Source organism: Musca autumnalis, unplaced genomic scaffold (genome assembly GCF_047663935.1).
Source record: "Musca autumnalis isolate F117 unplaced genomic scaffold, ASM4766393v1 scaffold_4, whole genome shotgun sequence".
Classification (NCBI taxonomy): Eukaryota; Metazoa; Arthropoda; class Insecta; order Diptera; family Muscidae; genus Musca; species Musca autumnalis.
This window is the reverse complement of record NW_027411977.1, coordinates 146,957,560-146,974,187: the sequence shown is the minus strand read 5'-3', so window position 1 is coordinate 146,974,187 and position 16,628 is coordinate 146,957,560. Positions and strand designations below refer to the sequence as shown.

Below are 16,628 nucleotides of genomic sequence, written 5' to 3'. Positions count from 1 at the left end.
TAAATTGAGAAACATATATACATATATGAAGCACTTTAATAGAAAAAAAGGAACAAACATAAATATATTAAGTTATATATATAAAAATTTCTCTATAATTTTTAATAAACAAAAATTAGATATATATAATTTTATACATATGTACATATAACAATTTCAAACCAAAATATACAAAAAAAATACAAATTATTAAATATTGCATGTTAATAAACAAATATTTATTAAAATTAATCATTTTTTTTTTTAATATTTTGTTGTTGAAATTGTTGTAAAAGGAATTATTATCTATTATCACATTAGCGCTAAAATAATATTAAACAAAAATACATCTATTTTTTTTAGTAATATAAAAATAAGTATAAAATTTTTGTCTAAACGTTATAAAATGAACGAAAAGTTCCAATTTAATGAATATAATTTGATTGTTAATTAAAATATTAGAAATGTTTTGATTTTTGAATTCAAAATGGGTTGAATATTTGTTAGGTTTGTGGTAAGTTTCATTAGGGGTATTTTCCAAATATTAGATGGCAGGAATATACCACGGATGACTGTAATATGTCATATGGGGTGGGCAAGAAGCCATCGAGGTTAACATCCAGAACCTCAAATTGGTTGGAAATCTAAACGCTATTCATTTTAAGTTGATTTAATAAAAGGTTATTATATTTGATTTACATCCGTTTCCTCTTTGTTTGCTATTATAAATTCAAATTTAGATTCAATTTAAATTCCCGCTATGAACAAAAACATCTATCATGGTACACAAATTTATATGGACAGTTTAGCGGAAAAAGAACCTACCCATTCCGGCGAGCTAAGCCGCAGCCAAAACATAAGTACCATGTCCGCTCAACTAGACTGTCACATCCTCGTACTACGCGGCGATCTTTTTTGAACATTTGTACAGTAAGCGCGATAACAATATTTGCAAAATAGCATGTCATAAATTACAGAGATACACGAGTAATATGGGTATCTTACGCAAAATAGAGTGTTGAGGCACATCCGCGGTTCTTGACTTCTTGAATGTATTAGAAATAGGCGTATTTTGAAGTATTATTTATCGGTGCAACTGAAATCGGACTCCCATCAAAATCGTGGACATTGCTCGGCTTTTACCCACTTTAAAGTTTTTTGCAGTGCGGATGCAACTGACGGCACATTTTGGCCGCAGAGTGAAACATCGAAATATGCATGGATATTCAAAGAGATTTATTCGCTGTATACAAAATCGGATACACACAAACTGATTTTAACTAATTCGCTAATGACAGGGTTTTTAATTTTCATATTTTTTGAATAAATGTAATTTCAAGATTACTCTCAATTTCCTATCCTTATAAGTTATCACAGTAAGCACCTAAGATTCAAGATTCAAGATATATTTATTGAGACTTATATAATGTTTAAACAGTTACAATTAGCATGTGACAAGGAAATATTAAAACTATTTTGTATTATTTTAATTAATGTGTAATGGCATGAGCTACTTGCTTTTGTGATAAGTTATAACAAGCACCTAAGCTTTCGTGATGGTAAACCGCCTTTCTTGGTGAGTAAAATCTAAGATTGAATGAAACCTGAAATATAAAGCGATTCAATGAAAAAAGCTTCCGCACAAAACCCCTTTTAAAGTTCTTATTTTTTCAAAACTTTTCACAATTTTTTGAAGTCACTGTAAGCAGATATTTAACTGAAAAGAAGGTACCCAACATACCAAATAAAAATAAAAAGTAATAGGACTTGAGAATAATACTATAAAAATAGAAAATTCACAATCATTTTTTAACAATGCTTAAACGTGCACAGGCTTTTCTAAAGTCTGCCTGAAAATTATTTTTATACACATTTTTGTTTATTGACATTTGTTGATAAATTAGTTTTCGTAGAATTATTTTTGTTGTATTTTACATCGATCTTTTAGTTTTTATGTGATTAAGTATATATCCGCGTTGTGTTATGTTTGGTTTACATTCGGCTTCGTTTCGTGATTTCAAAGGCTTTTCGTGATTTCGCGCGAAATCAAGCAAAATTTATCATGATTTCGCATACAAAAATGAAATCATCTCATTTCGTGATTTCAGCGAAATCAACATCGAAATCACAGTACACATGATATACAACCTTGCTTTTGCCTAAAAAAGTACCAAAAGTTGCAACACTTTTGACGTATGACAATAAACAAGGTAGATGTGCGAATTGCTGCAACAAAAAATGTTAGTATCAAAATTTGTAAACAATGTGAAAAAATATTAAATTACTTTGTTACAATGCTATTTTTCATTGTGTTCCCGTACTTTTTTAATGGTAATTTTAGAAAATAGAGCGAATTGTCAAATATTGCTTCCCCATACAAATTTCCTAAAAAATACGGGAACGGAAAAATGACGGAAATTGCAAAAACTCCAGCAGAAATGTCAAAATTAACGTATCAGTTATAATATTAGATACCAATGAACATAAGAACATGCTTGCTGCTGGTTTCTACTAGGCCAAAATTTTATGGCAGAAAACAGGAGAAGAGGGTGTTATTCGTCGCTATTTTTTTTAAAGAGAATTGCAAGTCTTGCTAGATTTCGGTATACGGGAACGCATTTTTAGCACTAAACGGAAAAACTACTGCAAGTACTAATATTTTGCAGGTTCTGAGCACAACTTTTATCTATCAGAATTTATTATTATGATGTCTCAACGATAAAATCTTTTTTTTTTTTTTTTTGGTACTATACACAATTATTACGATATATAGATAATTTTACGATAATTTTCGAAATAAAGTTGTAAAGTTCTATATTGTCTTATATTTTTGATGTTTAATTCAATTTACAACAACTTGTTTTGAAAATTCATGTTCGCTCAGCTGCGCATATGCATCTACCTTGATCATTGCGATATGTTTGAAATCAACAAAAAAATAAGTGTAAACACCGGGGTGTATTTCAGGATTTTGTGAAATCCAGTGGATTTTGGAGCGCAAGTGTAAACTTGGCATTAGTAAATAATTATGTCCCTATTGTGCTAAAATATAATTGCCGATGCCTAAAAAATATAAAACAAGTAAAAAAGTGTCTGTCGCATGGTTTAATAAGAAAGGTTAGCTAAAGCTTCCTGTCAATTTAAATTTTTTCTTTCGACGTTCCTAAAACGTCAAAACAATATACACAATCTGTGCATGTGTCCGTGCTGTTTGAATAATATGCCAAACAATTTTAAAAACAATCGAATTCAATGTTTTTTGAAACTGTTTTTAGAACATTTATATGGAAGAAATTCGTCAGCTTTGCATTGAAGTAAACATTTCATCATATCCCCAACTCGATTATGTTGAAAAATCTTGACACTTCATTCATTTTTCGCGTTTTTTATAAAATGCTCAAAAATTGTATTGAAAACAAACCCACTTGTTGCTTTTGTGTTTGCTAATTTTGACGTTTTAGGAATTCAGGGAAAACAAGTGGTCTTTAGATTGTTTTCATTTAAATCTACCTCTTTACTTATACCATGGTCAGTCGGCTTTGCCGACAGATATATACCCTTAGCCAATGCGAAGTGAAGCTTTAACCTACGGACAGATCGAATGTATTTAAGGTCTCTTCAGAATTTTGTGGCCCTTTTTGGACATTTGAACTTGCCGACAAAAATTAAGATTAGGAATTAACTGCACTTAGACACACATGTTGAACTTTTGTGGTGGAGGTACCTTATGGGTCAATTTAGAAGTTAAACTAAATTTTGACAAAATATTAGGAGATCCAAAGTTTCGACCAAATTGGTTGCCCCATTCAAGTGATATCGTCCTAGCATTTTAGTGATACTTTTAAATATTGGGGAGAAGTACCGGAATATGTGAACCGGTATTGCCCCATGAAACTAAGTTTGGAAATAATATGACGAAGACCAAATGTTGACCAAATCGGTTGAACAGTTCGAGAGTTATCGTGCTCTCCAACCGCCACATATGGTGACATAGGGATTTTTTAAACCTTTCGGGCTGTTTTACCTAAGAAATATGGACTTGCCCCTGAAAAACTTTTACCGTCGTAATGGAGGTAGCGACTGCAAATGGCTTCAACAAAAATCAAAGTGATTCCAGAGCAGGTCTTAAAGTGAACTTATCCAAAATTTTGTGTGAGAGGTATCAGGAGGAGTAGACAGATATAGTCATATTCGAAACTGACCTATATCTGATAGATATATTAGGATGTGCAAAGTATGGATTACATCGGTCACTCCCTTCAAGAGTTTTCGCGCGCACAATTTTTCCAACCATTTTTGAACTTTTGTGGGGGAGGTACCTTAAGGAGTGGACCGATATGACTTATCTTCGAATTTAAACTATGTTTGGACAAAATATTGCGAAGGCCAAATTTTGGACCGAATCGGCAGATCCGTTCGAGAGTTATCTTGCTCTCTAATCACTACACCGGGGTTTTTTGCACAGGGGTTTTTTTTGCAACTTTCAGGCTATTTTCTCAGGAAGTATGGACTTGACCCTGATGAAACTTGTACCGTCGTATGGGGGGTAGTGAATACAAGTTCTGAACATATCCGAAATTTTGTGTGGGAGGTACCCGAAGGAGTGGACCGATTGGGTCCATATTGGAATCTCATCTAAGCCCGGTAGAAATTTCACGATGTGCAAAGTATGGATGAAATCGGTTACTTCCTTCAAAAGTTATCGTGCGAACAAATTTTCCGAACTTTTGTGGGGGAGGTACCGGAAGGAGTGGACCGATATAACCCAACTTCGACCTTAAACTAAGTTTGGACAAAATATTACGAAAGCCAAATTTTGGACCGAATCAGTTGATCCGTTCGAGAGTTATGGTGCGCACCAGCCAAACAGACAGACGGACATACAGACAGGCAGACAGACATACTGACGCACATTGCTAAATCAACTCCAAATTGTCTGAAACACATTTCGTCCAAACATACTTGGGGTCTAAGACCATTATTTCGATGAAACACATTTTGCCCGTATGAAAGTGTATATATCCTCGTTAGCATAAATGCTGAGGGTATAAAAAGTGTTAAAAGATAAAAAAGTCATTGAACTTCGTTTGAATCATAAAAAACAAAAATACGAATCTGAAGAAGTTTTCATGATTGGTGATATAAATAGCGGTCGTGATGAAACTAGAAGTGAATGTGAACAAAGTGAAAGTGACAAAACTACGAATAATTATAGAATTGACATTCTTATATATATGTATGTTCCCATACACATTCCCTAAGTCGATGGTCAGACTAGCAAGGTTTCTTGAAACCAATTTCGTTAAAGTTTCTTTTCAAGTTTCGTTAGTGTCCACACTGGAGTTGTGCCAAAGGAACTATATGGAACTATCTAGTTCACTTCGCAGTTCCAATGGCCCACATTTTTTCTTTGAACAAACTGCGTATACTTACTATCACACGTTATATTTCATGATGTTGCTCATACGTTTTGGAACTAGTACAAGGAACTAGATTACCCAACTCTAGTCCACACACGTTAACTTGCAATTTAAGATTTTTTCGTGTCCTCTTTATTTTTCCATTCGCGTTTGTTTCGTTTATCATACAAATAAAAACAAAACAAACATAAATAAACTAAAAAACAACACAAAATAATTAACATTAATAATTAACTTAATATTAACAGTAAATTTTCACTCTTTCATAAATCAAAAGTTTTTATTAATTTTTTTTATGTTTGATTTGTTGTTAACGTTGGCTAGAGAAAATAAAAATGAAAGAAAAAATTTCAAAAAGTCATAACCCTAAAGGCCTGGGTACATAAGCTGCCTCGCCTGCTTACCTTGCAATCTAGAAATTGATTCGGCCTTCTTTATTCTTTTATTTTTGTTATGTCAGAAATGAAGCAGGAAAGCGAGGCAAGCAGGCGTATACTTTTTGTAAGTTGAAAAAGTTTAACTTTGACAGAACGTTATTGTTTGTATGTGTGTGTGTTTTGTATTTTAAAAACAAAAGCCCAACAAAACATGAATCACAATTCATTGCAAAGGAAAATTATTTGTTTTACGAATGAAAACATTTAAGTTAGTTTCGGTCGCGGATTTTGTGTTTTAAATGTGATTTTGGACTCAACGTATTTGGGTAATACGGACGCTCAGAGAGCGTTGGTGTGGTAGGTTGAATAATTTTTGTACGTCGCCCTGAGAGTTATAGCACGTTTATATATAACCGGGTTTGACAAACCCACTGGGTTTCAAATGTCAATTCCTTTGCGTATACGTCAAACAAATCCTCATGTAGAAGGTTAACCCTGCAAAAGGCTATAATATAAACATGGCCTAATACCCCGTTTATATATAACCGGATTTAACAAACCGACTGGGTTTTAAATGTCAATTCCATTGCTTATATTTCAAACAAATCCTCTCAAAGAAGGTTAACCCTGCAAAAAGCTCTAATATAAACAGCATATTAGGTCATGATACAATGATACATGGTAACCTCACGCTCACAACTCACAGAGTTGTATTCGCTTTGCCGTCCCTTCATTGACAAAATGATTTTGACAAACTTTGTATGTATATGTTAAAACACACATACATATGTCAATTATATTTACATTTTCAATTTATTTTATTTTCAATTATTTACAAATTTTCAATATAAATTTTTCATTTGGAGTCGATTATCCCAGTTCGTCCGTCCGACTGCAAGATAACTCTCGAACGGATCAGCCGATGTGGTCCACATATAATGTTCAAACTTTGATCAATTACGAGGATGATCCATATCAGTCCACATTTTCCGGCACAACCCCTAAAAAAAACTCAATATTTTTCGCTGATATGGTGCGTACGGGTAAGGAACCAGTTTGCACATCGTAATATTTCTTCTTGGCATAGATGATAGACTGTATCGGTCTCATCCCTTAGGTGTCTCCCACACAAAATGTTTGGCATAAGTGCAGTTTGGAAGCAGCATGCAAGATTTTTTCGTGGGCAAGTATATACATACTTCTTGAGATAATGGCCCAAAATCTTCCAAACGTACAATTCAAATGTTCGAGGATGGACTAGAAATTGTTCCCAAAAGTATTCCTTGTGATCCCTTTTACAGCAATATAGGTAGGGGTATTCTGGACGAAAATTCCCCGTGAGTTTTTCGCTTTCTGCCTTAAGTTGCAACGACAGAAAGGCAAGACTCTCGGGGAACTTTCGTACTTTTGTTCAGAATAACCCCCAATGTGTTTCGTGGTCAAGTCCATATAGGCCCAAAAGCTTTAAAATGTCAATAAATGAAAGGAGTGAACGACAGTATCAGCCTTTGCACATTGTAATATTTCTCTCAAATCTGGGCCTTGCTTGCTTCCTCATATAATCACCAAAACCTCAATAAATCCTACGGTAACCCAACTAAATGGCTGTTTGACACGAAAACTATTGAGAGAACATCCAGTTCCAAGATGAACTACGGCCTTTAAATAATAATATATAATTTAATACAAACTTGTATCTTGTTAATGTATATATTTGTGTTATTTATTATACATATACTATTTTTGCGCAAAGAAATGTCCAATGTAGATGTATTATCGCATCATTGATGTTCATCAATAAAATAAATGGAAAGTATTCATGGCTACAACATTTTATTTATTTTTTTGCTAGGGGAAAACCACTTTCGGAAGGTATTGACCCCGAAATGACACAATATTTATGCTGTTTATTTTCAATTTGATTAGGGAAGTGTTGTTAGCACATTTAGGTTAACCGCTCCGTTTATTGTATTTGTGTTAGATATTTTGGGAAGTTTGGATCTCTTCGTTAAGGCAAACGACTGCAAATTCGGCAGATGACAAAACGACGATTTCAACATGTTCCGCTTGTCAACACCCTCACTGGTTAGTTCCGCCACCACGGGCACAGGGAATTCAGCAATGTTTCACCTGTAACAATCATCACACATTTAATGCATAAATATAGACCCATTAATCTTCGCTCCAACCCAATTACCGGTTTGTTCGCTGTGAGCATAAGGTTGACGCTTGTTACGGCACATCAATTGGTTGTTGTTATAGCAACCCAAATACATATGTTCGTTGATGTATTATTTCAGTTAACAGGTTCTGGTTCCTCTGTTCCAGACTCAAAAATTGTGTAACCAGGACCACAAACAGTCATAACCATAAACAAAACAAATGCAGCGTATAGTGTGTCTCAATCCACATGCCGGATCATGGCATCAATTTGGGTGACTGCATCGTCCGGAACAGTATAATGTTTTCCTTGGCAGCTGGCTTTCGGCGTTCTTCTGCTGCGATGGATATTTCACAACTTTCTTTTACACAGGATTTTAGCGAATTTTCACAGCACTTTGATATATTCGCATTAGCCACGATTTCTATCACATCACACAACATTTTCTTTTGTCCAATTTTTTCAAATTACGAAAATATTTAATTCTGCTTTATATAAACAAATATTTCACAGAACGTAAACAAATAGTATGTCAGTATGTTGTTATTGTTGTCATTGACATACAATTACAAAAACAACATTTATATTGTTTTTAGGCATGGTTGTATTTGGCAGCTCAAGGACGGGTTTTTCAAATGAGATTACCTTCTTATTCTGCCATGATATTAGGTATAGCTGTAAAAGTTTTCATTTCACATTTTCATAGAAACAGTTGGTCTGTTCCAGTACTGCAAGAATCTACTAATTTTTACTATTTTTTCCAATAATATAAAGGAAAAAATGTTATCGTAGTAAAAAATAGTAGCTTCTTGCAGGTTCTGGAACAGAACAAGTATTATTTGTTTAACGTAGATCCCGATTTTTTAATTTTTTTAAAAGTCTGATTTTAGAGTTTTTTAGAGAGGATAGTTCAGGTGTAATCATCCAAGGCAATTTTTTAGAAGAATTTATACTAACTTTTGGTACACATTCATTAAGCAAATTATTCCATATGGAACGGAATAACAATTCGTCAATTCTATCATATATGTATGTACATATGTACCCAACAAAAAGTTTGACTCCAAAGAGGCAGTTAAATTATATGTACTATGTAAAAGGGATTTTGAAGTGTACCAAATGAATGAATTTTCACTCAGTCTTTTTACAAGAGCGTGACTCCGGAAATAGGCACTCCATTAGCACTGCCTTTTAACTAACCCTTTGGCACTGCATTTTAACTGACCCTTTTGCACTGCATTTTACTTAACCCTTTGGGGTAGAACAGGATGCAGTCCAAAGCAGGTGTTTTGATACAGACATTCTGAGGAATGTGTGCAAGCCATTGCAAAATATGTATACCAGAACAAATAAGATGCCTTTATTATTTGGGTAAACAAATATTAAAAACTTTATTGCATTAACAAAAATTATGAAAATTTTCCATTGAATTCAATCACAACCAAGCGTGTCTCCATTTTATCCAAGCTGAACTTTTCTTGATGATGATTTGATGTTCGCAAATTATATATTTTTTATTTTATAGTAACAAATTTTGGGAAATGTTCACACTTTTTTCTCTTTTTGTAGGTATCTACTAACCGAATTACTTGTAGGGACCTCTAAGCAAGTGCTAATAAAATGTAACGAACGGAGTACCTTTTGCACCACTCCGTTTGAACTGTATCTGGATGCTATTAAAATGTGAGAAATGGAGTGGATTTTACACGACTCCGTTGAACTGCATCCGGATGTTGTTAAAATGTGACAAATGGATGTGATTCTTTGGATTGCATCCAAATTCGGTTAAAATGTGGGGAATGGAGTGCCTTTTTCACGAGTCCGTTTGAACTGCATCAAAACATGCCGTGAAAGAACTAGTCCACATTGCACTACTTCCAATTTATTTTGCTGGGTATGTACATACAACAATATTGTTTTTGCAATTGTAAGCCCTGTTCCTTTATGTGCAAAAATCTTCAAGTTTTACCATTTTTACTCGAAAAGCGTTCCCTTATCTCAGACAACGCAAAAACATACAACATTTTGCGGAAGGATCACAGAAGAAGCGGAGGAGAAGCACTTGCCTTCCTAATACACCAGTCTGTCCAGTACAGATCTATGTATGTATCTCGCTTGAGCTATTCATGGAATGTTTGAGGTAGCAGTAAAGTGACAGAAAGAAAGACATCACCACTGCAGCCGCTCGCTACATACCTGCTGGTCGAATACCCGACAGGTACCACCACAATTTACAATGCGCGATGTTGCAGATGCCATCCAAAACTCGAAATAATCTAAAGCATTGGGCCCACACCGAATATTGATGGTAATGCTTAAGCAACTGGATGAACCCGGAGTTAAGTATTTAAAATTGTCCTCAACTTATCGATAGTCATCCATGTTGTACCAGAAACCTGGAATGTTGGTAGGGTGGTCCCGCTGCTGAAGCCTGGCAAGGATGTAAGGCCGATTTCACTCCTGTCGCCAGTAGCAAAGATCCTAGAGGCACTACTCCCCCCACGATGAGAATCTGTTTTCCAGTTGCCCAACATCGACATGAATTTCGAAAAATGCATAGTACTACAAAAGCATTAGACGCCATATCCACACATCTCAGTAGAGTATTGAACCAAAACAGGCCGTGCGACCGAAAAGTCGTGGTAGCACTTGACCTATAGAAGGCATTCGATACCGTCAACAATGCCAAGCTGTTCGAGGATATAGAGAATACTACTTTCCAGCCGTGTTTGAAACAAGAAGTCCAAACCCCGTAGACTGAAACAGGGAGGGGTGATATCTCTGGAACTGTTTAACATCTACCTCGTAGTGTATGCGGATGATTATACGATCTTGGCGTCGGGTCCTATCGTCAATGACATATGTATGTGACATGTTAAATGTCTACATAGCTGACCTAGTGGAGTTCTTCCATCTGAGGAATATGGACATGCACTCCGCTAAATTCACTGCCACACTGTTCACCACTTGGAAGGCTGAAATGAGGCTCCCACTGAATATATTGGTCGATGGTGACTACCCCAAAATATTGGGTGTAATGTTCGATGGCATGTTTAAGTCGTCCGCGCAAGCCACTGCTATAGGCCGGTCTGTGGTAAGCATGGAATGTAAATGTTAGCGCTACACAGTGGAAGAATATTCAAACCTGTCAAAATGACTGCAACAGGGTGCCTCCTCATGACGCCAGTGGACAATCTTCATGAGGAGACGAAGATTTTACCGGTGCATCAGCACAACAGGATGTTGTCGATGCAGTACATGTTTGGTTGTTATCGCTGTAAGCATCCCTGTCCCGATTTAATGGACAGGCTTCCCCCACCCATAGGTATAAAAGAGAACCTCTTGACCAACGAGTCTATCAGGCAGGCTTGGATAGCATTCACACTGACGCGGTTGTGCAGGCAGTACAGTACAGATATACAGTGTGAATGCCGTAACCACCCCCCATTCATTGCAGCAGAAAAACGCCAGCCAGTTAAGATCCGACTATGCAGCCGCCTCAATTCGTATTGGGCCCGAATTGATGCCACGATACCCAACACATGGCCACATGGCACACAGCATTTGTTTAGCTACCAATCTAACCCCGGTCACCTGTCTCCTGATTTTTTATGGGCGCAACCAGTCCAGGGCCTGGATTCTTGTTGTATAAAAATTTTAAATCAAAAATATGTTCTTTATAATTTTTATACCCTTCACCATAACAAGGAGGGTATAATTAAATTTGTCATTCCGTTTGTACACATCGAAATATTCATCGGAGACCCTATAGAGTATATCGCTCATTTACTCAAAGAGTGGCATAACTCAAAAAATGGGGTTTTGGAGTTAGCAATTTCCATTTTTTCTACGCCTTTTACTTCACCTTGTGTCAAATTTACAAGTTGATATCTCTAAAACTCAACGAGATACAGCTTATTTTCTGGGAGTTTGACATAACTCACCAACGCGTTTTCTCGAAATTTGATTTTTGGAGATGTGTCACTCTTTGAGTAAATGAGCAATTTATACTCTTGATCAGGCTAAAATTCTAATTCGATATAACCATATCCGTCTGTTGAAATCAAGATACAGCTCGCAATATTTAAGATAGAGCTTTGTAATTTGCAAATGGGCTATATCGGTTCACCTTTTGATATAGCCCCCCATAGAACGGTACCACCCAATTTTCGGTATTTTGAAGGTTTTATCTTCTTTATTACACCGAAATAACTGAAATAAAACCTTTCTCTAGAATTTTGTCGGTATAGGCCCACGCCTTCATATAGCCCCCATAGAACGGGACCTTCAGATTTGCGGTATTTTGAAGGTTGTGGCCTCAATATTCCTCCGAAATGGCTGAAATTTGGTATTTAGTCTTCGTTGGTGGTATAAAATTTTCCCCCAGAAATGTGTCGGTACTGGTCCATGCCTTAATATAGCCCCGATAGAACGATACCTTCCGATTTTCCATATTTTGAAGGTTATGGTCACAATAATCCATCGAAATGGCTGAATTTTGGTATTTAGTCTTAGTCCCGGTCCACACTAGAGTGATTTCATTGAAAAAATTGCATAAAATTATGCGTCTCTAGATCGACTTTCATAGTAGAGTAAAATCATAAAATTGTAGTAGTGGGGAATTCGATTTAAGAACGCCTAATTTCATGAAATTTTTTAATGAAATTCACGCTAGTGTGGACCGGGACTTAGTTGGGGTGCAAAACTTTCCACCTCATATTTATAGGTACAGGTCCACGCCTTCATATTGTTACGAATGTAACTGATAGGTTTAAGTTAATTTAGTTTAATTTCCGTTAATTTAAAAATTTGAATTGTAACGTAAAGTTTTATTACGCAGTTACTCTATTTAAGCAACAACAACAACTACCATGTAGAAATCTCTTCATCATTCTAGTTCTTTACCTTTCATTAATGAGCTTTTGTTTTGTTTTGCCATAATCATGTAATTATCGTTTAGTTTGTTACTTCTTTATTTCTTGCATTTGTTTGTTGTTGTAATTACGTCATTACTGTGTTTGTCTACTGTATTGATCTTCCCCCCATGTATGTGAGGACTCTCGAACAGGGAGACTTTGGGGTATAAATACAGGGGAACTGGCAATGACGAGTTAGTTGTGTTTTAAGCGTTGAACTGAACAGATCGGTTAAAGAAGTGCTAACTTGATACAAGCTGTGTACTTAGCTATAACAGTCAGCTCCGAATAAGTGTGATAAATTAAATAAAGCATTGTAGAAACGTAATCTGAAACGAACCCTGTTTTATTTGGTACAAATCGTATCGGGGAATAAAACAACGTCTACACGGACATTAGTTAAATCTAATTCCGTAACAATATATTCTGCATAGAACGATCCTTCCGATTTTCGGTATTTTGAAGGTTGTGGCCACAATAACCCACCGAAATTGATGAAATTTGGTATTTAGTCTCCGTTGGAGGTGCAAAAACTTTTCACTTGAAATTTGAAGGTACATGTGCACGCTTTTATATAGCGCCCATAGAACGGTACCTCCCGCATTTCGGTATTTTGAAAGTTAGCACCATTGTTTTACCGAAATTGGTGGAATTTGGTATTTAGTCTTCTTCATAAACGAAATTAAACTTATCGTTCAGTTTTACTTCAATAAAACTGGTGGTGGAGGGTATAACAAGTTCGGCCGGGACGAACTTAACGCCGTTCTTACTTGTTTCATTTTACATTTATTTACTTTATAAAAGTTTTCATTTCAAATTTTCATAGAACAAGATTTGAGCCCCATGTTGTCGAATTTTTGAGTCTGGATACAGAGGAACCAGAACCTGATAACTGATATAATACACGAACGAACATATGTACGTTGCTATAACAACTTACATAAAATGTTGCTGTGAATCGCAGGTATAGACATACACCTACAATGCGATTGTATGTGACCGCATTTAATAAACCCACTGGGTTTCAAATGTCAATTCTATAGCGTATACGTCAAATAAATCCCCATACAGACAGTTAACCCGGCAAAAGCTCTAAAGCAAACAGCATTTTAGTTTTTGTACGTTTACTTTTTGATTATACTGTTTATAAAATAATCTATAAAATAATCTCCGCTTGAATGATATTTCGGTCCAGTTCACGTATGCATGTATGTATGTAAATAAAATATGTCCATATGTGTGTAGACTAATAATCTTCTGCTGGACAGCTTAAAAAATACATCTCGTATGTATTTTAGTTTGAAGAACACTGCGAAGCTGTCAATATGGTTGACAAAAACATCGGTATTGATTTCGAAAGAGAATATTCTCCAAGTATGCACACAAAACGATTTCAAAATTGTGCCAAACCCGATGAAGAAGTCTTAAAGCATTTTATTAATGTTTCGATGGAAGGTATTTATTTTCTTTATGGTAGTGCGGTATTGCAATTTGAATACAGTAACGAACTTCAGAGTTATGGTTCAATACTAGTTTCAAAGACATTTAAAAGTACAAGTACTATTAGAATTAGGAAAACACAAAAGTGATTTTCAAAAAAGCATATATTTTAATACATACCTGAAGAGATAACATTGTGAGATTTAATATTCATTGACCTTGGATTGAAAAATAAAAACATTTAATATTATATGTATACATTAGGGTTATGACTTTTAGACCTTTTGACTAAAAAACTTTTATTCTATTTAAATATTGAAAAAGGAAACGCACAAACAACTTTTAATTGATATGATATATGAAATGAAGTTATATGTACAATTTTGTTATGAAATGAATATATGTAAACATATGAGTTGTGTTTCCTTACACCAAAGCGCAGCGCAATTTTTAGGTGTGTTTGCCACATCTCATGATGCGCATTAGTGCTCAAGCGAGATAGGTCTGTATTGGGCAGACTGGTGCAATAGGAAAGCTAATCCCACGCCTCCATTTCTGGTGCGATCCTTCTTTATCACGTAGCAACCATCACAGCGCAGTAAGCTACAGTTGTTGTTGAGATTGGTTTCTTGCACCGCCGCGATCTCGATATTCTTCCGACTCATGAAGACCACTATTTCCTCGATCTTACCTCGGAATCCATTGTAATTAAATTGCAAAAGAAATGCATTTTCAGGGATTAGGACAACAACGGCAGGTGTTAAATGCTGCGTGTGCGGTTGCTGTCGAGGGGAAGGGGGAGTTTCATAATCTGACGATGAGATAGTAATCTGACGACGACTCTCTGGGGACTGTATTCCGGAGCAGGCATTTTGGGATATGCTGCTATATATATATATATAGAATTTTTGGTGAAAAGGATTTTTGTTGTGTAGGCAGTATTTGATCTGTCTATACATTAAAGTTTCAATTCACAAAGGCGAGGAAATATCTCTGTCGGCAAAGCTGACTGATACTTTTTTACTTGTTTAATGTGTTTTTACACTATTCATTTCAGCAACAAATTTAGCCCGTCGCCTTTATAAAACTCGTTTGGATGTTCGCTATGGAGGAGAGAATGATAACCAACTATTGGACATATATTTTAAAGATGAGGAACATGGTAAGAATACATTTCAAATAAATTTCTCTAACACTCACATACATATTGTATATATCTCAAACTCCACAGGTACTCCGATATTAGTTTTCATCCATGGCGGGAATTGGCAATTATTGGATAAATCAGCATCTGGTTCCTTAGTTCACACTTTTGTCGAACTCAACTATCGCGTTCTAGTGGTGGACTATGATTTATGCCCAAATGTCAATTTGGCACAATTAACGCAACAAATTTTGAATTTCTACAAATGGCTGAGGGTGTATGCAAATGATACTGGAGCTACAAAAATTTCAATATGTGGACATTCTGCAGGTGCTCATTTGGCGTTGCAGCTGTTTGATGACGTGTTCCTGAAATCACAACATGATCTAGATTTGATTGACCACCTATTTCTGATAAGTGGTCTATATGATTTGCGTCAATTATGGTCATTGAACACTACGAATTCCAATAACATATTAGGCTTGAATGCCAATCTTGCAATTGAATTATCTCCATTTTGTTCGACATACAACGATGAACTTTTGGCGAAATATCGAAAACAGAACCTTTGCCTGCACCTACTGGTCGGTGAAAACGATAGCAACACCTTCAAATTGCAATCACAAAATTACGCTCACAAACTTATGCAATTAAATATGAATGTAAATTATCGAGTTTTTAGGTCTTACGATCATTTTGATATCATTGAAGAATGCTCAAATCCTGATTCGGCTATTAGCCGTTATATGCAGCATGAAATGAAAATATAAACTTTTAATTAAAAATAAAAAATGCAAAATTATTAAAGTATGTCGTATGTTTTTATACACTTTAATTAGGAGTTTGATATATGTTAGGTTATAGGATGCACATCGGCCGTTGGTTGTTGACAGGTGCCGTTGGTTATTGACAGCCATTTCACTAGGAGACCAGCGATATATTTTGTTCATCCTGAAAAGAGATAAAAAGGGATAGAATTGTGAAGGGAAGGGAGGACAGAAAAGAGGTAGAAGAAGAGTAGATATAACAGAGAGATGGGAAAGAGGAGGTAATCAGTTGAAATAGGCTAGGATGAGCCGATCCATAGCCACCTAAGGCAAAAATATTCCCTTTTTGGACGTAAATAAAAAAATGTGAAATTGGGGAATGGGAACAAATTCCGCACGCAATTTTTAGTCATGATTGCCGTGT

At 35.5% G+C, this 16,628-nt stretch overlaps 1 protein-coding gene across 2 annotated transcripts; it reads left to right on the top strand.

Moving 5' to 3' along the window:
• Positions 1-6,443: 6,443 nt before the first annotated feature.
• Positions 6,444-16,244, top strand: KFase (kynurenine formamidase). 2 transcript variants are annotated; one of them, XM_073987963.1, is made up of 3 exons: positions 6,444-6,819; positions 15,351-15,455; positions 15,525-16,244. In XM_073987963.1, the coding sequence occupies exons 1-3, from the start codon at positions 6,564-6,566 to the stop codon at positions 16,205-16,207; spliced, it is 1,044 nt and encodes a 347-aa protein (XP_073844064.1). In that variant the 5' UTR covers positions 6,444-6,563; the 3' UTR covers positions 16,208-16,244. The 2 variants fall into 2 exon arrangements, with proteins under 2 accessions (XP_073844064.1, XP_073844065.1); XM_073987964.1 differs by lacking the exon at positions 6,444-6,819 and adding an exon at positions 14,141-14,308.
• Positions 16,245-16,628: the final 384 nt, after the last annotated feature.

Coding starts and splice junctions, on each gene's coding strand:
- KFase (XM_073987963.1), top strand. CDS start 6,564: ATGTCAATTATATTTACATTTTCAATTTATTTTATTTTCAATTATTTA. Junction 6,820..15,350: donor CGCTGATATGGTGCGTACGG/GTAAGGAACCAG, acceptor TATTCATTTCAG/CAACAAATTTAGCCCGTCGC. Junction 15,456..15,524: donor TTTTAAAGATGAGGAACATG/GTAAGAATACAT, acceptor CAAACTCCACAG/GTACTCCGATATTAGTTTTC.